We start from the raw sequence: 24,584 nt of genomic DNA, 5'->3' as shown, positions 1-24,584 counted from the left end.
GATCCAGGGAACTAAATAGATAAAGCAAATTAATATCCCCAATAGCAGCATCCTGACTTTGGGTTGCTCAAAACAGACTGACTGTTCAACTAGTTAGAAAACATTTGTCTGTTCAACTAGTTAGAAAACATTTGTATTTTCTCTTAGGGTAATAGCTATTCTTGTGGGGCTTGGGAGAGTCCTGGGAGGTGCTATTTATTAGAACTTCAGTTTTACTAGAACTAAAAAATATTTTACCTTCAACACGATTGCCACTATCAAAAGCCAGAAGTAAATAAAAACCAGTGATAAAAAAAAATGAAAAGAAGAAAAACAAAAACAAAAACAAAAACCAGCAATTAAGTTCTCTTTACCTCTTTTCCTTTGTGTTTCCAGAATTCATGCTCAGAGCTTTCCAGACCGTGGTTTTAGGCATTTCATCCGAAATATTAATCTCAGAGGGGTCACATCTGAAATCGATGTTGAGGACAGTAAGTGTCAGACATCCAAATAAAAGTCCTATCTCAGACTGTAATGACTACCACTTCCCACAAGGGAAAAACTTGAATTTGAAGGAGCTCAGGTAATAGCTCTAAGGAGAACTAAAGATCAAATGTATTCTGGTTATTTCTTCTGCAGCTTCTGAGGTCAGAATGGAAAGAAGGAGGACAGCCCCTGGCATACAGAGCTGGCTAGTGTACCTGGTGGCAGCTGGCCCTGCCCCCATGATTCTGTAATCCACCTGAGGGCTCCTCTGGGGATGCTGTGATGCCAGTCGAAGCTACCACTTACTGATCATATGCTGTGTGCCAGGCACAGGGTTAAGCATTCTTTATTCATTTTCTCTTTTACACAACCAAACCTTTTCCATTCATGGTTTACAAAGTACTTTCACAATACTTTATGTTAACAATCGGTACAGCAGAGATAAGTAACATTCTCATTTTGAAGGTGAAGAAATCAAAGGTCACAGAGAAAAGTGACTAGGAGAACCAAGACCTTGAATCCAGGTCTTTGATCTCCAAGACCACCAGAGTAGTTTGAAGTTTTCTATGAACCAGACTATTGTTGGAGGCTAGTGGTGGAGACTCAGAAAGTTGACTATGAATCAAGAACTCAAAGCATTGGCATGTCATGCTTACCAGCCAAAGTGAGCAGACCACTGAGGCGAGATTCCTGAGGAAGCTTACGTCAGTCTGAAACTGTCCCTGCAGTTCCCTATGAGATGTTTTTCAAGATACTTTTGTGTTATGAGAAGTTGGTTTAAACATTAAGCGCTTACCAATGCAATATGCAAAAACAATTGAGAATGCTTAGTTAAAATATAATTTTACTTTCTATTGATCTGGAGAATAAATATGTTATGCTGAGGCTTTGTGGCTCTTGTCTCAATAAAGACTTGAGTCACTTGACCCCACTTTTCTAGTGTGTCTTATTTTTCTTCATCCTGTGCAGTGCCCCTCTTCTTTCCCTGTTCTCCGGGGAATCCCCAGCAGAGTATTTCCTAAAAGGGCAAGAGAGGAAACAGCAACCTGCTAGAAAAGGAACATTGTTCCTACTTTGCTGCTAAAATATTCAAACCCTGTGACTCCTTCTATAACACTTTTTAGAACGTTTATTAAGAACCAAAGAATACACTCTCCTAATTTCCCTCAGTATGAACTATGATCAATTCAATGATTCAGCAACAAATTACCCAGGACATAGATGACCCAGAGCCATTGCTTCCTTCCTTCTCTGCCCCCTCTCAATCTCTGGGCTTCTTTCAGCCTGTGTAACTCTTCCAAAGCAGAAAAAGGATACCAGGAGCAAAACCACAGATGGATCGATCAGTTTAGCTACCTGTGATTTGTGGTGAACAACAGTTTGGTAGATAAAGGGGCTAAAATCACTGGCAGAAGTAAGGAATTAATTTGTGTGACTCCAGTGCAGTTTCCCTTTGGATCCGAGGATGATGACTGGCATATGCCTGGCTGGAATGGGGTGTCTCTGCACACTCCCAAAGGCTTGCCCAAACATGGGAGTTTCATGTCTGCCAGGCTGCAAGCTCTCTGGGAACAGAGACCACATCCTATTCACCGTTGGAAGGTGGCAGAGAAAGGCAGGAGAAGCATTGATTGAGGCGTAGAAAGACTAGGATTTGAGTTTTAATCTTTCTACTTAGTAGTCTTGTGATTTTGGACAAATTACCTAAAATCCTCTAAGCCTCAGTTTTCCTCACGTGTACAAATGTGGATAATAAAACTGACATTAGAGGGTTGTTGTAAAGATTAAAGTAGATCACATAAGTAAACCTTCCAGTACAGTTCTGGCACAGACAAGGCACTCAATAGGTCGTCTCCCTTATCTCTGCTCTCTGGGAATTCCCAGCACCTACCACAATGTGTGGCACAGAGCAGGCACTCATAAACCACAAAAGGAAAAGGAAAAGGTGTTTTCACAAGGGTAGGACTAAGAAGATGAATGAAAGTTTGGTTCTTTATTCCATCACCAGCATTTGAGACTCCAACTCCACCTCACCACAAAGCCAGAACTATTGCATACTAACTAACGCACTAAACTCCTTGGTATTTGGGGAGTTTTACCTGAAACTGATGTTTTTTCCAGGACTGCTTAGTAACTTCCTACTTTCCAAGGAGAACTTTTCTCCTCCCATTTCTAACATTTTCTCAGCCTCCTGGAATTAAAAAAAAAAAGATATTATTATATATTAGACCAAGTAAGACCACAGTATTCACCAGCCATTCTCCAGTTACCAGCAAAAATTCTACCTAATTTTCTCTCACATTTATTACAGAAGACTGGAACTATGTTCTTTCATAAATTCAACTAATCACAAAAAAGAAAGGCAACTATATATATGTACTTATGGAAGAGTGTTGCCAGAAAAAAAAAGAATAACCTAAATTTGATTAAGCCTGTAGATCCAGCTTCCAATTTCCTGGAAAAACAGGGGACAGAGTAAGAGAAACATGTTAAATGCACCAAGGGACACATTTAGCAAAATCCAAATGGTAGGAAACTCTATAGGTCAAACACCCAGTTTCTTCAACAAAACGAAAAAAAAATCTGGAAGGAGAACCCCAAAACAGATTTAGGAAGCAAATCAACCAATTACAATATATTGACCTTATTTGGATCCCAATTCAAATAAACACTTATTTAAAAAAAATTTTTTTTTTATTATATTTAACTAAATAGATAAATAAATAAAGACAACTGGGGAAATATGAATATTAACTTTTCTTTGTAATTTTGAAATATGCCATAATAAAATGTTTTTCTTTAAAAATAATCCCACTAATATTAAGGAAATAATTAGAGAAAAAATGTGCAAAGATGTTTAAAATAGCATAATTAATAATAAAACCAAAACAATTAAAAATTTTAACAAAGAAGGAATGCTTAAGTGAATTAAGAAATAATACTATAGAATATTATGTAGTCATTAAGACAATAAATAGATGACTATATAGAAATACTAAAGTGTTTTATGAAATAATATTGAAGGGAAAATCAGAATATATATACACTATACACAGACAAATATATAATTTTTACAATTATATAAAAATTAAAGATTTGAAGAGAAAAATAAATATACATTGTTGATATGGTGAAATATTGAGATAAAGTCTTCATTTTTTCTTTCATTTCATTTAGTTTTAAAAAATAACTTTATAAAATGTATAAAAATATGTTTAATTCAGAAATTTTGGAAAATAAGGAACATAATGTCTCCCAGCTACCTCAAACTTAACATCCAAACTAAATCTCTTGGTTTTCCTCCCAAACCAGCTGTTCCTCGGTCTTCTCCACCTTAATGAACAACACAACTATTCATCCAATTGGTCAGACAAAAAATCTAGAAGTCATCCTTAACTTGTCTTTCTCCCATATCTACTATTTATTAGCAAAACTGTCAGTTCTATCTTCAAAATAAGTCCAAAATCCAACACTTTCACCACCTCTACCTTAGCCTAAGACACCACTGCCTCTTGCCCAAACTACTGCCAGAGTCTGCTGACTAGTCTCCTGGCCCTGCTTGCTTTCTGGGCAATCCTCAAGCACACCAAGCTCATTTTTACCTCAGGGCCTTTGCATTTGCTGTTCTCCTGTCCTGGAACGTTTTATTCCCAGAAATTCCCACAACTTGCTCCTTACTTTATTCAAGTCGTTACTCAGATATCTCCTCAGAGGAGTTATTGCTAATCACCATTAATTATAAACCCCTATTCTCATTTTATCCCCTTCACCTACTTTATTTTTCTTCTTACAACTTATCATATTGTTGTTTCTTATTTATTTAAAGTTGTCCCCCCACAAAAAATAAGCTCCATGACATCAGAAACTTTGTCTTGCATACAACTGTGGAGCAGTATACTGTGGAGCAGTGACCAAAATAGAGTAGGTATTCAATGCATATTTGTGGAAGGAAAGGAGGGAAAAGGGAAGAAGAAAATAAACTTAAAAACATTTCTAATCTCGCCACCCAGAAAGAAATGCAATAAACATTTTGGTCTATTTTCTTTCAATCTTTTTTCTAATATTCGTGTGTTGGGTGTATGTATGCAAAATTAAGATTCTTTACTATATAGTCCATTTTTTATATCTGATATGTTTTTCACACGAAATAATGTTAAACATTTTCACATATAATTATTCTTTAAATTTTACTTAAAATTAGGCCTAAGAGTCACCCCCAAGAGAACCTTTTTTGTTGCTCAGACGTGGCCTCTCTCTTTCAGCTAACACGACAAGCAAACTCACTGCCCTCCCCCTTTCTCTGTGGGGATGACTCCCAGGGGTGTGGACCTTCCTGGCAACATGGGACAGAAATTCTACAATGAGCTGGGACTCAGCATCAAGGGATTAAGAAAATCTTCTCAACCGAAAGGGAAAAGAGAGAAATGAGACAAAATAAAGTGTAAATGGCTGAGAGATTCCAGAGTCCAGAGGTTATCCTGGAGGTTATTCTTATGCATTAAATAGACATCACCTTTTTAGTTAATGATGAAGAGGCTGGAGGGAACTGCCTGAAAATGTAGAGCTATATTCCAGTAGTCATGTTTCTCGAAGATGATTGTATAATGATATAGCTTTCTCAATGTGACTGTGTGATTGTGAAAACCTGTGTCTGACACTTCTGTTTATCTACCTTATGGACAGAGGAGTAAAACATACGGATTAAAAATAAATAAATAATGGGGGAACAAATGTTAAAATAAATTTAGTAGATTGAAGCGGTAGTGATCTATGAAAGGGAGGAGTAAGAGGTATGGCATGTATGAATTTTTTTCTCTTTTCTTTTTATTCTTTTTCTAAATTGATGCAAATGTTCTAAGAAATGATCATGATGATGAATATACAACTATGAGATGATATTGTGAATTACTGATTATATATGTAGAATAGAATGACCATATGGTAAGAATGTTTGTGTTTGCATGTTGGTATGTTTAATAAATAAAATAAATTTTTTAAAAATGGAAAAAAATTGTTGCAGAACATTCCAATGTAATATATTAACTCTAATTTCTCTTTTTTGTTATTATTTTATATAACACCATAATTAAGATCCTTTGTCTATATACTGCTGATTATACCCTTAGGATAAATACAAAAATTAAAATTGCTAGGCTAAAAGGCATATACATTTTTAAGACTCTACTGTTAAACATCTCTCTAAACAGACTTATCTAACATATACTCGCATTTGCAGTATATGAGAAAGTCCATTTCAATCACAGTCTTGCCAACACAGATTATTTTTTATCTTTTAAAAATATTTGCTAATTTGATAAGTGAAAAATGTGGTCTTCTTATTCACATTTCTATTTCTTTTATTATTAGTGGGAATGAACTTTTTATTATAAGGTAACTGGCCATTTATATTTCATCTTTTGTGAATTATCTATGCCCACTGCTCATTTTTGTTTAATTCATGTTATTAATTTAGAAGATTTATTTTGAATACTAAGAATATTAACACTTGTTTCAACTTGAGCATTATTTTAAAATTTTGTTTTTAGGGTTTTGGGATGCCTGAAAGTTTTATATTTTGTATAGTGAATTCTATCAATCTTCTCATTAAATATTTCTTCCATTGTTTTTATGCTTACAATCATAATTGTCAGTGCTGATTTAATAATACAATGTTTTGAAATTTTAAGATATTAGGGAAAATGTCCTTCAAGATGCATTTTGAAAGACACTTATCCAGGCACTAACTGCATTCTGGAAATACTTTCCTTCTGAAGTATTTGAGAAGTGAATTTTCATTTTGTTCTGGTATTTTCATTTTGCTACACATCCATTCTTTGCATATAGGCCATTTATTGTGGGTTTATGTAAATGGCAAGATGCCAAATGCTAAAGGAAAGTTATCTTTGCATGGTACTGATCAAGCATCATCTGCAATTAGGTGCATAACAAATCCTATCAGAAAATAATAGGTTTCATATATTTGTCATATTAGACTGCCTGGAAGAACATGAGCCATCAGATCTGATAGTAAGGATAGAGTTGCTGTTCACATTCTAAGTGAGCTTGGTGAGTAGATTATGGACACACAAAGGAAAAAAACAACAGGCTATAGAGTCTGAAAACGAATCAGTTGAGAACATCTGTGGGGTGATCTTCCCAACTCCTAAATATAACCTTGGAATTCCAGACATGTTGACTTTATCATGTGACCCTTCATATGTTCTGTAATTTGAGGCTGCCCCAAAGTGCATAGTTGATGCAAGGATTATGACCTCTTCCTCCTTGGCTTTCTTTTTGGCATCATCCAACTTCTTCTTTTTGCTTTCAGGCATGAGATCATCTAACCAGCTCAGCTCTCGCTTAGAGAAACAGAGATCCATGACTTTTCTGACAAAGACCAAAGCCAAAACCTGAAGAAAAATCAAAAAAGATGGTGAATTAACTTTCCTTTCTGGATTTAAAAGCAAAGTCTTTATTTCATAGTAGACTAGGACAATTCAAGCAAAGCAAACATAATAAACATAATTGTTGCCATTTATTGAATACCCTGTTTGTGCTAGGTACTGAGGTAAGTGTTTACATGATATATTGTATTTAATTATCATCATAATAACCCAACTTAAAGAGCAACTAATTTAATTCCCTCATTGAAGAAAGAAACCCTTTGTCTGCCAGCTGTCTTCCCCCGGCTTGAGTTCAGCAAGAAAGGATACAGGGCAGGATGCAGGTGGAGAGCCTCTCCAGAGGCACTGACAGGTAGGACCGGTTATGCCCACCCAAGCCTGTCTCGCCATGGGAGGAGTGAACCTTATAGGACAACCTTTATTCCCTTGGATCCTTTATGCCTACATCATGCATTGCCAGCGGTTTTTGTTTCTGCTCTCTAGCCTGGCCTAGCATCTTATGGATGAGGAAACTGAGGCTAAGGGAGAGGAACTGACTTGCCTAAAATTTGACAGCTAATTTCTTCAATAAAGACAGGACCTGCAAAGGAGTATTTTCAGAACAGATTCAAGTTATCTCAACTGCTGCTCTACTTTCTTTCCACAAGGCCATTTTTGCCAAAAGGAATCCAAGAATAGCCACAGAAAGACCTGGCTGGATTGACTGGTGTTCACTGGCTACATCTGGTGGCTGGTAAGAATGAGGCTAATCAGGTCTATTACATTCAACCACATTTCTCCCTATTTTAACACCAACTTTCTTAATAAATCCAAAATTGGTCAATCCCTTCTTGGTGAACCCAGGAATTTGCTACTTGTTTAACCAAATGCTCAGTCTCTGACCATAACATCCAAATTCAGAGCCCTACATGCATCCTGACAAAACTGAGAAACCCATCAATAGGGTATCCAAAGAGAATACTGCGGCTGCAAAGACCAAATCAAAATATAAAATCTTCACCATCATTGGAAAGACAATGGCAGCTGGAGAGGCCTTGATGACCCAAAGCAGGACGAGGCAAGTCAGCTGGATAAGGGTGAAGAGGTGCACTTTGCGCAGTGGCACGTGCCGCAGGTAGATAAAGTCCGGCTGGTGCTTTGCAGGCATCCCAAAGAGCTTCAGACGGTCAAAGAACTGAAAGGAGGGAACCAGCATTTATTATCAGAAGCTTTCTGTGTGCCAGAAACCTTATACTCATTCATGTATATTATATCACCTACTTGAAATGGTAGGTAACACTGTTTTACTGAATAGAAAGGAAACTGAGCCTCATAAAGATCAGGTAATTTGGCCACAGTTGGTAAGTAGCAGTCAAAAGCTGAGTCCATATTCTCTAATTTTAGTTTCAAAGTTCTTTCCCCTAGTTCACACCATGGCCCTGAAAGAGCTTTCTCAGAGAATATTGAAAACAAAATAAACCCAATTGCATCTTTCTACCTTCTATCAAAACCAAATTGCATACTTGCTCTTTGAGAATTCTAGAGTTCTTCATTGATAATTTATAATAAAACTTTAGAGTGAAACCTTATAACATTCTGGATATGGAAAATATGATAATCCTTATGCCATAAAAAGGAAAACAGAGACCTAGAGAGATTAAACGACTTGTTCAAGATCACATTAGAGGCCAGTGTATAAGAAGGAATGACCTTTGGACATCCCATAACAATAAAGGGGAGGCCCCACCATACTCAGGATGTTGGAATGAGACATGTCAAGGCTCCATTCCCCCACAAAAGCTTTGAACAACCAGTAAAACTTGGCAGAAACATCTTCTTCAAAGCTCCAGGAAACAGGTAAAGGACTGCAGCAACAGGGCAATGCTGAATCAAGAAAAAGGCTATTTAAAAGCAGTATGATCTCTTGGAACCCTGGCTGGCCACTTTCCTATACCTTACCGGCTGGACGCCAGAAAGACATTTTTAAAAAAATGGTCTTAAATAGGCTCAAAGAGCTAAAGGAAAACATGGACAAAGAATTAAAATAAATCAGGAATATAACAGATGAACACAATAGAGGTGGAAATTATGAAAAGGAACCAAACAGAGCTAAAAACCACAATTACAAAAATTCAAAATTCCCTAGAGAGATTCAACAGCAGATTGGATTTGGCAGAAGAAATGTTCAGAGAATTTGAAAATAAGACAATTGAAATTATTCAATATAAGGAGTAGAAAGAAGAATGAAGAAAAGTGAATAGAGCCTGAGAGAAACCTGTGACATCTTCAGGTGTACCAATTTATGCTTCAAGTAAGTATGAAAAGAAGAAGAAAGAGGCCGAGAGAATATGCAAAGAAATAATGGTTTTAAAATCCCTAAATCTAACAAAAAACATAAATATACACATCTACGATGCTCAACAACTCCAAACAGGATAGAACTAAATAAAGCCATGCAGTGGGATATTGTAATCAAACTGTCCAATGTCAAAAATAGAAGATTCTGAAAGCTGCAAGAGGGAAGCAACAAAGAGGTTTCAATAGATTAAGTGTCCATTTCTTATCATAACCTAAGAAAGCAAGAAGGCAGTGGGATGGCAAATTAAAAGTGCTGAAAGCCAAAAAAATTCCCAACCAAGAATTCTATATCCAGCAAAAAGATCTTTCAAGAATGAAGGAGAGATTAAAGCACTCAGATAAACAAAAGCTGAGGGAGTTTGGCACCATAAAACAAGCCCTACAAGAAAGAGATGCTAAAGAGAGTTCTGCAAGTTCAAACGAAAGGACAATAGACAATAGACCAAAGCCACATGAAGAAATAAAGATCTCCAGTGAGAGTAATGTCAGCATTATTGTATTTTGGGTTTGTAACTCCACTTTTTATTTCCTACTGGATCTAAAAAGCAAAGGATAAAACGTAATGAGAAGGGTGTACAGGTAGTTCAGTGATTAGAATGCCCGCCTTTCATGCGGGAGACCCCAGGTTCAATTTCTGGACCCTGCACCCCCCCAAAAAAGAAAATGTAATGAGAAATCAGTGGTTGTCAATACATAATATATAAACGTAATTTTTGACAAGAACTACATAAGGTGGGTGAATGGAGGGGTATAGGAACCTAGTTTGTGAATCCTATTGAAGTTAAGTTGGTATCAAAGCAAATGAGACTGTTATAGATTTAGGATACTAAATTTAAGTCCCACAGTAATTACAAAGAAAATATCAGAGAATATGCAAGCTCACAGAAACAGAAATTAGAGTATAGGTTGCCAGATAAGAGAAAGGGGAATTAATACTTTATGGCTATAGGGCTTCTATGTGGGGAGGTGGGAAAATTTTAGTAATGGAAGGTGGTGAGGGAATCACAATATTATGAATGTGATTATCCCATTAAATGGCATGCTTGGGAGTGGCTGAGATAGTAAAATGTATGTTGTATATATGTCCCCACAATTAAAAAATAGAAGATGAAAGAAAGAAGGAAGGAAGGAAGAAAGAAAGGCAAATGTGGCAAAATATTAAAATTGATGGATATAGGTATTAGTGGTAGGGGTGGTATAAGGAAATGTTGGAGTTCTGTGTATGGGGTTTGTATTATGTAACTATGCTGTAAGTTTGAAAGTACTTAAGTTAAAATGTTGAAAAATAAAAAAGAACCACTAATAAAAGAAAAAGTTAATTTATCATATCACTTGAGGTATTCAAGATGTTGATAAATCTCTGATATTCTCTGCACAAAGGATCCAAAAAGAGAAATGAGTTGATATATGGGAAAAGGCAAAGTAAGACAGACGTGACATCTGCAAACTTGAAGTGACCCCTGCTACTCCCTAATCATTTCACCAATCACTCTTAAAGTCAAATTCTTACAGAGGAGGTTACAGACACACTTCAGCCTAACATAAAACTAGTGTTGCCTCATTAGGAAGGGAAAAGGACAGTTTGGTTCTTGACAAATATTTCAGATCTAAGTTTTCCAGCACCCAGAGTTTACAAAGTGTCCAATAATTGTCTATTAAATAATTAATGATTGGAACCACACATTCAAGCCAGTCCACCCTGGAAGTCTCTATATCCTCATGACAACATGTATTTTGCCCCATAGTCTAAAATAGTCTAAACTGGCAAGACCAGGAAATGGTTTATCAAGATCTGGTTTGTGCTTCCCTTAGGAAGCCATCCCTCTCTGGCTAGGACAAGTAAGCTGACAGCAAAAAAGACATTGCCCTAAAGATTTGAATAGACATTTCTCCAAAGAAGATATACCATGGCCAAAAAGCACATTAAAAGATATTCAACATCATTAGTCATTAAGGAAATGCAAACCAAAACATGAGATACCATTAGAATGGCTACTTAAAAACAAAACAAAACAGAAAATTCCAAGTGTTGGAGAGGATGTAGAGAAATAAGAACACTCATTCATTGCTGGGAGGAATGTAAAATGGTACCGCCACTGTGAAAGACAGTTTGGCAGTTCCTCAGAAAGTTAAGTATAGAATTACCATATGACCCAGAAATCCCATTTCTATATACCCCAAAGAACTGAAACCAGGGACTCAAACAGATATTTGCACACTGTTGTTCATAGCAGCATTATTCACAATTGCCAAAAGATAGAAGCAACCCAAGCAAAAGAGCCATCAACCAGTGAATGGATAAACAAAATATGGTATATACACGAAATGGAATATTATTCAGTCATAAAAAGGAATGAAGTACTGATCTATGCAACAACAGGGATGAACCTTGAAGACATCATGTTGAATGAAATAAGCCAGACACAAAAGGACAAATATTGCATGATCTCACTGATATGAAACAATTAGAATAAGCAAACTCATAGAGTAAAACTCTAGAATATAGGTTACCCAGGGAATAGGGATAGGGAACAGGGAGTTAAGGTTTAAAATGTACAGAGTTTTTATTTTTATTTGAGATGATGGGAAATTTTTGGTAATGGATGGAGGTGATGGAAGCACAACATTGTGAACATAACAACAATGAATTACATATTCAAACGTGGTTAAAAGGGGAAATTTTAGTTGTATATATGGTACTAGAATAAAAGTTATTTTTAAAATCTGTAGTACCGTGCAACACAAGTGAATCCTGAGTTAAATCATATACTATAATTAACAATAAAATTACAAAAGGTTTTTTTGTTTTTTTTTTTTACCAATTGTAACAAATGCACTACACCAATGTAAGGTACTAATAATAGGATGGTATATGGGAATCCTGAGTTTTATACATGACTGTTCTGTAAACCCAAAACTTCTCTAGTTAAAAAAAAAAGAAAAAAGGAAAAGATAAAAAGAAGACATTGCCCTGGCTGAATCATATAATACCTGAATTCCCTGTAGTGAAGAAACTCCCATGTAAAGGAAAACTCCATAGAGTACTGGCATCGGAATAAACTAGAAACAAAAGGGCAGAAAGACCAGAAATTAAATTTGGTATCATGCATAGCACACTCAAGACAATGTAAAATTTTGAATCTTCAAGCAGGAAACAAAGTCACAAAACAGCTGTATTAACACATTAATTTCTGCCACCTCTGTGTGATTTAGAAGTAAACACAAAAGCAGAAGCTAACAATAATAAAAAAAAAAATCTTGTTCTGAAATGATAACACCAAACAGTGTAAACTGGTCCTAATGAAATTATAGGCCTGATAGTTTACCCCGTCTGTCTTTTCCTCTGCAGTGGAGTGGGGCAGGCACACACACACACACACACACACACACACACACACACACACACACACCTTTTTTACAGACTGATGCCTTTTTAATCTTTTGTCATCACACAATCATCTCATCTCCTTAGGGATTTGGAGGTATTTTAACATGACTAAAAAATTTCCTTTTTAGGAAACTTTTACTGCTTCCTAAAACTGTTTACTGACCAGAGACTTGAGGGTAGAAATAGGGAGGTAACTTGTCAGAGAGGGAATCACTTTTGGGGAAATATGAATATTATTATATTGTATTTGAATACACACACATTGCTTGAGTATAACTTTCCTAAGCACTTTCACATGTCAACCTAAGTTATCTTTAGAGCAATGCTTTTAAGTAGGGAAGTGATACCTATAGAATTAAGGCAAGGATAGTCTCATTGGTGAAGACTAAATTGACTTGCTTATTTTTCTCAGGCTAAGAACATTCTCAGATGTAATTCTCTCAAAATTAGGAAACTCTCCTTGGATTTCATGCTGTTCAAGTTCTAGCATGAGTAGATATCTTAATTTGGTGATGGCTTTGTTTGTAGAATTGCTGAATGGTATCCTAAAAGAATCATCCTTGGTGGTTAGTGGGACATTGGTTCAGGAGTGGGAGTCGGGGTAGGGGTGGAGGATGAAAGGCCTGAAGAGAAGTGGCAATGTTGAATAGAAATGAGATGAAGATTGTGCAGAATTCTTAACTATCAACCTCTCAACTGTTACCCTTGAAGGGCACTTGCAGTGCAGGCCCATAGTGGTAAAAGAATCACCAAAAAAGTGGGCAAGAGAGGAAAATGCTTCAAAATGGTTGGGGCTTGGCAAAATGGACAAAGAGCTTTCCTTTTCAACTCCTTTTCTCAGATGCCAGTCTTACACCCACACACACAAAAAATCACAATATTCTCATGTTGAAAGTATCCTCCATCTTTACAAAAAACTTTTTTTAAACCCACATCTCACAGCAGTCATTGCCCCTTTTTCTGCTCTGCTTCATAAAATAACTTCTTGAAAACTTTGTCTATGCACACACTCTTTACTTACTCAATTCCTATTATTCTCTTCAGTCTGTAAGTTGGATTTTGCCCTATCATTCAACTAAATCTGCTCTTCTCAAATCACAGTAGATCTCCATGTTGCCAAATCCAATGGCCTTGGTTTGGTCTTCATCTTTCTAGACAGCACTTAACTAATCCCTCTAATCCCCTCACTTGGCTTCCCTGATACCACACCCTCCTGGTTTCCCTCCTACATCTCTGGAAGCTTCTTTTGAATCTCTGTTGCTATCTCCTCCTCTAACATTCCTCTACATGTCAAAATTCCTCAGACTCTGTTCTCGCTGGTCCCTCTTTTCTTTTACATCTACTCTTCTGCCTGAGTGATCTTATCCCTTGACTTTCAAGGCCACCTGTGTTCTGTTGACTCTCAGATTTATAGCGTTAGCCCAGAACCCTCCTGTAGCCTCTTTTAGTCAGATGCCTTGCAGACGTCTCACCCAAAATCCACCCCACTCCACCTATTACAAAAGCACTTTCTCCTTCCTGCAGTCTTCTCTATTTATTAAATGCTATCATTCTGTACCCATACAGTTAAGTCAGGAACTTAGCAAACTTTTATTTTTCCATTTTCTTTACCCCATTCCACAATTAATCATCAAGTCCTTTGGTTCTGAATCAAAGATATATGGAAGCCATGCCTTTTTATTCATCCCTACTACCACCTTCCTTATCCAAGCCAGCAACATCTCTCAACTGTCATAGCTTAACTGGTCAACCTGCGTCTATCCATATCTCAACTCTAAAAACATCTCTAGACAGCAAGTACAGTGATCTTTAAAAAAAACTAACTGGATTATGTACCTCTCCTATTAAAAATCCTTCAAAGGTTACCTTTACTGTGGTCTACAAGGCCATAAATGATCTAGCCCTGCATCACCTTCCAACCTCACCTCACTGTGTGCTTGCCCTGGCTCAGCACCCTTGAACCACAAGGCCCTGATATTTCCTAGAACAGGAAATATCCTTTCCTGCCTTAGGGCCTGACTAGACTGCTTTTCTACCCTTCCGCCATCCCTACCCCTACCTTCTTGGTATGGCTAGCTCCATCTCATCTTCAATGCTATCTCCTCAAAGAGACCTTCTCTGACCCCCTTAACAAATACAGCACCCCCTTATTCTTTATAGTACCATAGGGCACTATATATTTCCCTTATCTTACTTATTTTGCTTTCTGTAACTATCACGTTTGCTTTTCTGATTACATATTATCTGTTTTCCCCATCAGAATAAGCTTTTTCAGGGCAGGGATTTGGATGTGTCTGCTTGTTGTACCACTGTATTCCCAGCACCTAGTACCATGCACTCAGTATTTGTCAAATGAGTGAATGAATGATTACCTTTAATATAGCGGTCATGAAGACTGAACAGCCCATCAGCACAAAGATCATAAGGCCTGTCACTCTCTGCTCTCGGATGCCTAAGAACTTCGGCTGTTCTCCAGGAGCAGAGCACTCAGATTCTAGTTTGAGGCTGTTCACATGTGTGATGGACAGGACAGTTGCAGCCACAAACCAGGGCAGGCCCATGATGGAGCAGACACCCAGCATGATGGCCACCATCAGCAGGTCCAGGTGATAGCCACAGCCTTTCTGTGGGGAAACAGACTCTCTGTCAGTGGGTTGGCTGCTGTGGGTCTCAGACCCAAAGCAGGAAGGAATGTATGGGTAAGGAAGAAGAGGTCCAGTTATCCCAGAGGAGTTTTGCAACCCTTCCTGGTTAGTAAGGAACTGGGAAGATAAAGGGAAACCTTAAGCTGTTCTATATACACCATATCCATGCTATTCCAAGTGCTTGCAGATCTCACCTTAGGTCCCACACTTTCAAAGATCTCCCTTTCACTGAGTAGTCAGAGACCAAACCACATCTTGACCATTCTAGACAGTACACACTACAGAAATTGGAGATAAATGTCCTGATTAGGTTCCAACAACCCCTTCCACCCACGCCCCAACACCCTCCCCCCATACACAAATGCCTACGTCTCTGACAGATTTGGATGTTGCCTCCTCTGAGTAAGTGATGAATGGAGACAGAAGTCGCATAACTCTACCTTTCTAGGATCCATGGGCTCAAGGGTCAGCTATAAACCCCAGTTACAGACACCAATGGGAGGATATCTAATTCTAGGAAACAGTGGCTCAGGTTCTGACACGAACCTCAGGAAAACAAGCTGTACAGCTGGTTCATACACAGTACATGGCTATATCAGGATCACCAAGATATCTGCCCACACACTTTCCTTGAAGGTTTGAGAAGACAGTAATAAAGCCCAAGCTTCTTTCATATCATCTCACCATGCTTCACTCTAAGTCTCATCTCCAAACCAATCTTTGTCATTAATGGAGGGAATGAAACCCCTTAGGAGTCTCCTCCATGACTGCTTTAATCCAGGCTCTATACTTCCTGGTCTAGATGGGCCTATTCTAAAATTAAAAAGGGTAAAAGACTGCCAATAGTCCTTCTAGGTTAGAATCTGTTATTACCTTGAGTTTGTGTTCCTTTCTGTTAATGATGACAGCTGTGATCTGCTGGTCCATGAATATTAAGATAGTGCAGAGAAGAGCTGGGATAATTGCAGCTATCACAGTCCACCAGGGATTTGGGCCAATGGGACTGATAATCCACCCTCGATCATCCCTCGTAGGCTAAGGGAGAACAAAATAAAACAAAACAAGGCTTTATTTTGTATTTTAAAATAACTAGAGTCATTAGAGTAAAACAGATCAAACTGAATCACAATATTCACATTTCTTTTGATTCTTCAATGAGACTCCTCAAAAAAAGAAAGGGGGGGGGCGGAGTGGGAGAGAGAGAGAGAGAGAGAGAGAGAGAGAGAGAGAGAGAGAGAGAAGAAATATAGCAACTCTTTAGGAAATCTGAAATTTGTGACCTAGATCCAAATTCCATTTCAAACAGTTAATCCTCAGTTATCAACTTCCTGTGGAATATTCATTAATCCTCTGTTTCCTTCCATCTACTCCCTAAATCCTTATGCACAGGGAAAGTAAATTCATCTCAACATTAGCCCAAGTAAAATAAAACAACTAAATCTGTTGTCAGGAAGAAATTTAATGGCTTCCAAAGACAAATAGAAATAGCTTAGGCTATCCTTTGAACTCCTCCCCTCCTGATGCCCTCTGATATACAGCACAGATACAGGCATGTATATTATGATGCCCTATAATATACAGCACAGTTAAAGGCAAAGTGGAGCCATTTGCATGGAATTTCTTGAGCTTGGATTAGATTGGTCTAGGGGCTTTCTCTTATCAGCAGTAAAACAGGGCACAGGCATCAGAGAACTTGAAAGAGACTTGAGAGCAGTCAACAGGACTGCAGTCAACAGGGACTTGTTGACCCAGGACCCTCTTTAATGTTCCTGCAAGACCATTGTTCCCAAACTTAATTGGGTATTCATGACACACCTAAACTCTCCTAGATCCTCAAAACTCCCCAGGGTACCCTGGATAAAGGAGGGTAAAAGGTCAGCAATATGTATTGGGCCAGAATTGACCAAAATTCAATGAACAAAGCAAACAACGTTGTGTTCAAAGCATTTGGCTCCATATTTATCATGAACCTAAGATTTTTTAAAAACATTAACAAGTCCCAAATCATTAATGGGTAATATTATAAAAGTTTTCAGAATCTATGTTTTCTTAGTAACGATGTTTTTAAAGCGATAGGTAGGTTCTCAGGACAACACAAAAATAATTAAACTCTTAATGGTATTAACCCACTAACAATAATGCTAACCTTCAGATCAAGTCCTGGTAGCTGAGCCCATGTAATATAACAGGGAAGACAAAAAGAAAATTTCTTCTTCCTGAAAGTAGGGTCTTCCACGAGTAACATTGTCTCATTTTCCTTTCTCATCACTCTCCCACTTCCCAGAGGCCTTTTGCCCAGATGTCTCAAAACCTAATGCTTCCTGACTATCTTAAGCTTATCCATCACAGCACCTTTCCAAGGACTGCTTCATAGTCCCCAAATTACCTATTTTTATAACAAAATCTATTCCTCTTGCAGGGCTGATCTCAGCTGATTATGCTCATTCACACAAAGGTGAGAATGACATCATCTGAGATAATATATTTTTAAAGAGGGTGTTCTTTAATTCATAAATTTCTAGCTGGTGACATTTCAGTGGATTTAACAAAATGAAATAAAATAAAATCTTAGGCAATATAAAAAAAAGACAGTTTTAAGTAGGACAGCTTTAGGGAGAGACACACGCACACTACACACAACACAAAGAAAGAGAAGGCAAAGGCCAACTGTATGGAGCATTTACAAGTCAGGACTGCCTTCTTCTCTTCCCCAGCCTTCCCATAACGCCCACTCACTTATTTTATGATTCTTCTCAGCATCACTGAGAAAGCCCAGGTTTTCTCTCCTCTCTACCCTGTGGGGATCTATAAAACTTAGCTCAGCTTCTCCTTCTTCTCTCTTTACTCAAGTAGTGCCCCCAAACTGAAACAGATTTGGAGTTCACACATACCAATAATTTTTTTCTTATGGTATAGGATTTTTGAAAACTACCATAGATTATAGGGATTTATATAACAAAATAAGATTGAAGAGACGTCACAATTACTCTGCTAGGGTCCCTAGATCCCAATGAGGCCCCTCTTAGTTACATTTCCCTCAGCCAACTTGAGGAGAGGGGCTGGGTCTCAGCTTTTTCACTCTTTCCAGTGCCCTTAGATAGTTGGTGCTCAATGAAAATACTGCTAACCAGACTTGTTCCAGGGACCCATATTTCCACAATATGTAGTATATATTTATGTAAATGTACACATTTCATTGTTTTAAATTTTAACATAGTGAAAACATTAAGTGGCATTAGTGATAATAAAAAATGCTTTTAAATAATTAAACAGCCATAGTTTTTTTTTTTTTGCTTCTCTGAGTTTTCTAACGTGATCTTAGCCAAGGCTGAAGAGTTTGCTTTTCTGAATAGCATGGTCCATTTGGAGGACTGCAAATCATCTCATTATTGGGAAGGATATAGACCTTTGAAATCAAATTCTATGAGACTACATAGGGTACCAGGTACCCTGAGATCTGTTTACCTTGAATACACTAGGAACTTGAAGCTTTGGTGATGGGATGCCAATCAAAAAATCAATAATCACCATTGTGAAGATAGTGAGGAAAACAGCAAAATCACTCACCATGGAGCGTACCTGGCATACAAAGGAGTTGGAAAAGTATTTTAGTAGGTTAAATAAAGCAAAAAAAGAATTTAGAATTCTAAAAGTGTTCAAAATCCTCAGAAGTATGCTTTCTTTTTAAAGTTGAATTAATACATGCAATTTAAACAAGAATACATCAATATACCCAAATCAATAACCATTAAGTGTTGATACGATAGAAGAGAAAGAACCCTCTTACAAACTCTAACATAACCCACCCCAACCTCTGAAGAATTCTGATTGGGACATTTAGGACTAGGTTTAGATGCTGGTTCTGAGAATTTTGAGTAAGTTTTTCGGGGACCGACCAAGGTCCATTTGAGCCAGTCAAGAACCTTTTAGAAGCATCATCAACTCTTCTTCAACTTTCACTCCATTTGCAAGCCCTGTCAGCTCTACCTTCAAAACATAGGTAGACTCTCTCTCCAGCCAACACAGCAAGCAGACTCACCAACCTCCTTTTGTCTATGTGGGACATGACTCCCAGGGGTGTGGACCTTCCTGGCAACGTGGGACAGAAATCCTAGAATGAGCTGAGACTCAGCATCAAGGATTGAGAAAAACCCTGGAATGAGCTGAGATTCAGCATCAAGGGATTGAGAAAACCTTCTGGACCAAAAGGGGCAAGATTGAAATGAGACGAAGTGTCAATGGCTGAGAGATTCCAAACAGAGTTGAGAGGTTATCCTGGAGGTTATTCTTACACATTAAGTAGATATCACCTTGTTATTCAAGATGTAATGGAGAGGCTGGAGGGAACTGCCTGAAAATGTAGAGCTGTGTTCCAGTAGCCATGTTTCTTGACGATGATTGAATAATGATATAGCTTTCTCAATGTGACTGTGTGATTGTGAAAACCTTGTGTCTGATGCTCCTTTTATCTACCTTGTCAACAGATGAGTAGAACATATGGAATAAAAATAAATAATAGGGGGAACAAATATTAAAATAGATTTAGTTTGAAATGCTAGTGATCAATGAAAACAAGGGGTAAGAGGTATGGTGTGTATAATCTTTTTTTTTTCTGTTTTCGTCTTATTTCTTTTTCTGTTATCTTTTTATTTCTTCTTCTGAATTGATGCAAATGTTCTAAGAAATGATGAATATGCAACTATGTGATGATATTGTGAATTACTGATTATATATGTAGAACGGAATGATCATATGTTAATGTTTTTGTTCATTTGTTGTTAAATGTTTTAATTAATAAATTAATTAATTAAAAAAAAAAACACAGGCAGAATCCGAGCACTTCTCACCACCTCCTTTTCTCCCACCCTGATCAAAGTCACCACCATTTCTTGCCTGGATAACTGCAGTATTCTCCTAACCAGTTTCTGCCCTCATCCTGTACAGTCTTCTTTAAACAAAGCCTCTGGTTAGATCATCCAAAATCATAAGTAAGATTGTGTCACTTCTCTACTCAAAACCCTGAAATGGCTCCTCATCTCACTGTATTAACAACCCAAAAGTTCTTCTGGGGTCTATGAGGTCTACACAAACTGATGCCCAAAACCTCTCTGATTCCAGTTCCTACTGTTCTCCCCTCACTTGCTCTGTTCCAGCCACAAAGTCCTCTTAGCTGTTTCTGAAACATGTTGGGCTCACTCGTAACTCTACAAGGCATGGGTACTTGCTGATCCTTTACCTGGAACACCCTCCCTCCAGGTAAATTCTTATGTAGTTACCTGGCTTCCTTTAGGTTCACTCAAATGCCAATCTTTGTGAGATCTTCTCTGATGACCCTATTTAAAATTAGTCACCACCCCATCCCAGTACTTCCTGTACCCCTTTCTTGCTTTATTTTTCTCCATCGCACTTATGACCATTTTGTTGGTGATTACCATCCAATTTTACACTTGCCCTAAGAGAACTGTTCCTCTCTATAATTTAGCGTAGCTTTATAAAATATAGTTCCTACTAAGTGCTGGTCTTAATGTGAACTTCCTGCAAAGATAAAGAAAAATATATTTTATCTATATGCCACATCATGAACACCTTAACCAGATTTCATATTTCCTTTAAATCCCACATCCTCCATGAAACCCATCTTGACCATTCTTGGGCCTATTGACTCTTCTGTGCTCCAAGCTCCTTTGCTACCTACCTCCCAGGCTGTTATCCAACTATTTACTACTTTCTCATATGCCCCCTGATTGATTGATTCATGAGCTTTTCCTTCCTAGCTGATAATAGATAACATTTTTAAACATCTTTTACATACCCTATAATAGTTAAGCCAGGCCTGAGCAAGTAGCCAGTATACAATTGCACTTAGTTAACTATTTGTCCAGACAGGAAATAAAGCCTCAGAACTTATCTAATATGTTGCCCCCTTAACTACTGCATAGATTCAGTGAAGGTTAAGTATGTGCTTTAGTCATGTATATGTACAGTCAATAACAAATCAACTGAACCTCCCACTCATTACACTCTGCAAATGTGCCTGATTGAGACCTCACAGAAAGAATACCATTTCCTTCCGATTCAAGCTCCCTCTCAAAGATCCTTTTGCCATACCACTCTCAGCTTCTAATTCTGCCTTGCCAAAACTAGTAGAAAAGCCCTGGTGCCAGGCAAACAATGCCAAATCTACCAGGGAAGGTTGTTGAGGCTTCAGTCATGCAAACCTCGTCAGGAGCATATTGGCTGCTGCAGTTACTATGGCTAGTGGTTTCACAGCTATTGTAGGAGCCATCCCTGAAAGGAGACTTTGGGGTCCTCTATAGTGTCCAAGGTGATCACCCCAATTTACCATATCCAGGAGCCAGCTCTAGCTATTTCATGCTAAGTGTCCCAGCATTCTAGAAATGAAACAACAGAATTCTGGACATAAGATTTAATAGCTTTTGGAGAACATTACTACCATTTTAAATTCATCTGGTACTTTACAACCAAAAAGTCTCTAAGTATTAACCCCTTATTTCACACCATACATCTGTGAAAGATGTTGATGGACATTAGGACAAGAAAAAGCCACGGTGGGGCTTATCAGGACATTTGGAGTTCTCTACCTGCCAGTCTATTCAGCAAGCATCATCATGGAAGCTGAGAACAGGTTCTGTTATGTTAGAATTTGAACACAAAAGCAACGCACGCTCAGATAGCACTCTCTGGTTGTGGATTTGGGTTATGTATGACCTACTCTTGTTGGGAAATAGCGGCTTGTCTTGAATGTCTTTAAGGTGCTTGAGAGGATGAAGGTGGTGAAAAAGAGAATGCAGGACCAAAAGAGCACATCAGGAGTGTAGGGTCCATGGTGGCCACATGCAGATCCCATGAATTCTCCATGCATCTCCTGGCATTCCTGGGGGAACAAACATTCTAGGTGATTAAAGGCAGAAACAAGGGAATAGATAGCTGCTGCTTTCTGACTGTACCACCCACTATCACCCCATAGTTGCTGGGGAATACAGGTTGCCAGCAGCACCCACTTGAACTCCATGCACACTTACACAGGCCCTTTCCAAATAGGAGGCCATTTATGATCTAAGATACTTTTGAGAATGTAACCAGAACAGTCTTGAGCAAACACTACTTTGAAAGGCCTGGAAGTGCCCTAGCAATTTTCTGTTATTTTTATTAAAGAGGGCCTCCAAACTTGAATATACTTCAAGCCCCACAAAACCTGGATCTGCCTCTCTGCCTTGCCTGGTTTTATCACCACCATGTCCTCATGCAGCATTTCTGGGCAGAGGCACAAAACTTGATGGTCACAATGTGGGAAGCTGGAAGTTCCCAGACTTACACTAACAGTCAGGTTAGCCCAGTTGACTTCTGATGCCATGATGTTATGGTCCTTCCAGTACTGTAGGGTATGGTTGTTTGGATTATCTGGTAAAGTACACCTGCAACTGAGGAAGAAGTAAAGATTTCTGAAAAAAGTAACGAAAAATTCAGTTAAACATTTTTAGCCATGACTGGGCTAAAGACTCTGTCAGAGCCTATCCTGTTTCTCCTGCATTCATTTACTTCAGATCCCTAAGGTTGTCCTATTGGTTAAAACCTATCTGTGTAATCTAAATGACGACTTGAACAACGTCTGTTATGGATTGATTTGTATTCCCTAAAAAGATATGCTGAAGTCCTGAACCCTGGAATTTGTGAATATGACTTTATTTGGACATAAGGTCACTGCAAACAAAATTAGTTAAGTTAAAAGGAGGTCATACTGGAGTAGGGTGGGCCCTTAATCCAATATGACTGGTGTCCTTCTAAGAAAGGGAGAAGAAAGACAGAGACACAGTGAGTAGATGGCCATGTGAAGATGGAGGCAGAGGTTGAGTCATTCCACCACTCAAGACAAGCCATTGATTGTCAACCACACTACAAACAAAGAAATAGGCATGGAACATCCTTCCATACAGATTTCAGAGAAAGCATGACCCCTCCAACACCTTGATTTTGGTCTTCTAGCCTCCAGAATTGTTAGATAACAAATACCTGTGGTTTAAAGTAAAAATAATAATAATAATAATAATAATAAAAGTCTATTTGTAGACCCACCACACCCTAGTTTTCCAATCAGTCATTACTAAAGATAGATGCAACTCAGTGCACGGGTCTTGGATTAAGTTCTGAAAACAATCATACTCAGCATCTGATGTGCTTGAATGATCCCTGAGTTGCCTCCATTTCTTAGACTCTTCCTCTGAAATTCAATTTACAGAGCAAGGAAGACATGATACCCCTGTCAGCTCTCAACAACTTCCTTGCTCCCTGTACACCCTGTCATATCCCTGCTATGAGAACTAGAGTCTCTTGGAATCATGACACAAGCTCTTCCTAATCCCGCATTATCCTCTGTAATACCCCAGCCATTTCCTGGCTGTTTATGCTAAAGCTAGCCCTGGCAGCTCCTAATGGAACTTGCCCAGGTCTCCTAATGGAACTTCCCCAGGTCTCCTAATGGAACTTCTCCATTCAGACTAGACTTGCCCTTTCTGTCCCACTGGCCACCAAGTTACCTCAAAGTTCCAGCATGCTTCATGCCTGAACTAGCTCCCAGTGTGATCAACTGACCCAGCCAACCCCACCAATTTTGTTTCATCTGCAAATTTAATGATCATGTTTTATCAATAAAACTCAAAAAAAAATTTAATGATCGTGGCTTCTAAGATGCAGCATGACAGAATTAAGATTCAAAATGATCTCAACAGATTACAATAATAGGAGACCAGCAGAGTATAAATTAATAGGGACATCTATAAAGCCCTACATTAAGGTTTAAAAATTCGATTATACATGCATTAACAAAATCATTCAAATAGTTGGGGAGTTCTAAGTTTATATCAGTTCCCTATGGCCCAACAGTTTATATGAAACTATGAAATGCAACTCTGAAAAATACCATCTTGAGCTTAATTAACAAAGAATTATAGAATCCATATCCAAAGTCTACTCAATCCAGAGTGGGTCACTTTTGTCTGTCTTCTCCCACTAATTAGACTCATGAGGATAGAACCTTTGTCTATCATGTTCACACCATGTTTCAGGGCCTAAAACAGTGCCAGGCATATAATAAGTGCTCAATAAATATTTGTTAAATGAATGATGAAAAGAGGTCAAAGGATAAATCTTATAGAAATCAGAATGCTAGTGCCAAATGTCAATCCAAGCTTCAAAGATTATGCTTCCTCATAGCTTTTAATTTGTAAAATAATAATATTTCTTATTAATTCTGATTTTTAAGAGGTTTATGAATGTATAACTAGAATAGATAAAATATAGTGTGGCTAACTGGCAGATGTTTTCATA

General features: G+C 38.0%; 1 protein-coding gene across 3 annotated transcripts in view; it reads right to left on the bottom strand.

The window, feature by feature from the left end:
- The window catches only part of SLC4A8 (solute carrier family 4 member 8), a 90,961-nt gene that overhangs the window by 6,973 nt on the left and 59,404 nt on the right, over positions 1-24,584 (bottom strand). For 2 of the 3 annotated variants that reach the window (XM_077110720.1, XM_077110719.1), the window contains 10 exons: positions 22,576-22,681; positions 21,973-22,134; positions 18,705-18,818; positions 16,113-16,274; positions 14,967-15,218; positions 12,198-12,266; positions 7,870-8,043; positions 6,738-6,875; positions 2,565-2,656; positions 354-449 (listed from right to left, as the gene is read on the bottom strand). In XM_077110720.1, coding sequence (XP_076966835.1) covers positions 354-449; positions 2,565-2,656; positions 6,738-6,875; positions 7,870-8,043; positions 12,198-12,266; positions 14,967-15,218; positions 16,113-16,274; positions 18,705-18,818; positions 21,973-22,134; positions 22,576-22,681 — 1,365 coding nt within the window. Of the gene's footprint in view, positions 1-353; positions 450-2,564; positions 2,657-6,737; positions 6,876-7,869; positions 8,044-12,197; positions 12,267-14,966; positions 15,219-15,433; positions 15,518-16,112; positions 16,275-18,704; positions 18,819-21,972; positions 22,135-22,575; positions 22,682-24,584 lie in introns of those variants that run through there. The other variant, XM_077110721.1, reaches the window with a different exon arrangement.

This window comes from Tamandua tetradactyla, chromosome 7 (genome assembly GCF_023851605.1).
Source record: "Tamandua tetradactyla isolate mTamTet1 chromosome 7, mTamTet1.pri, whole genome shotgun sequence".
NCBI classification, from domain to species: domain Eukaryota; kingdom Metazoa; phylum Chordata; class Mammalia; order Pilosa; family Myrmecophagidae; genus Tamandua; species Tamandua tetradactyla.
This window is presented reverse-complemented; position numbering and strand designations above follow the sequence as displayed.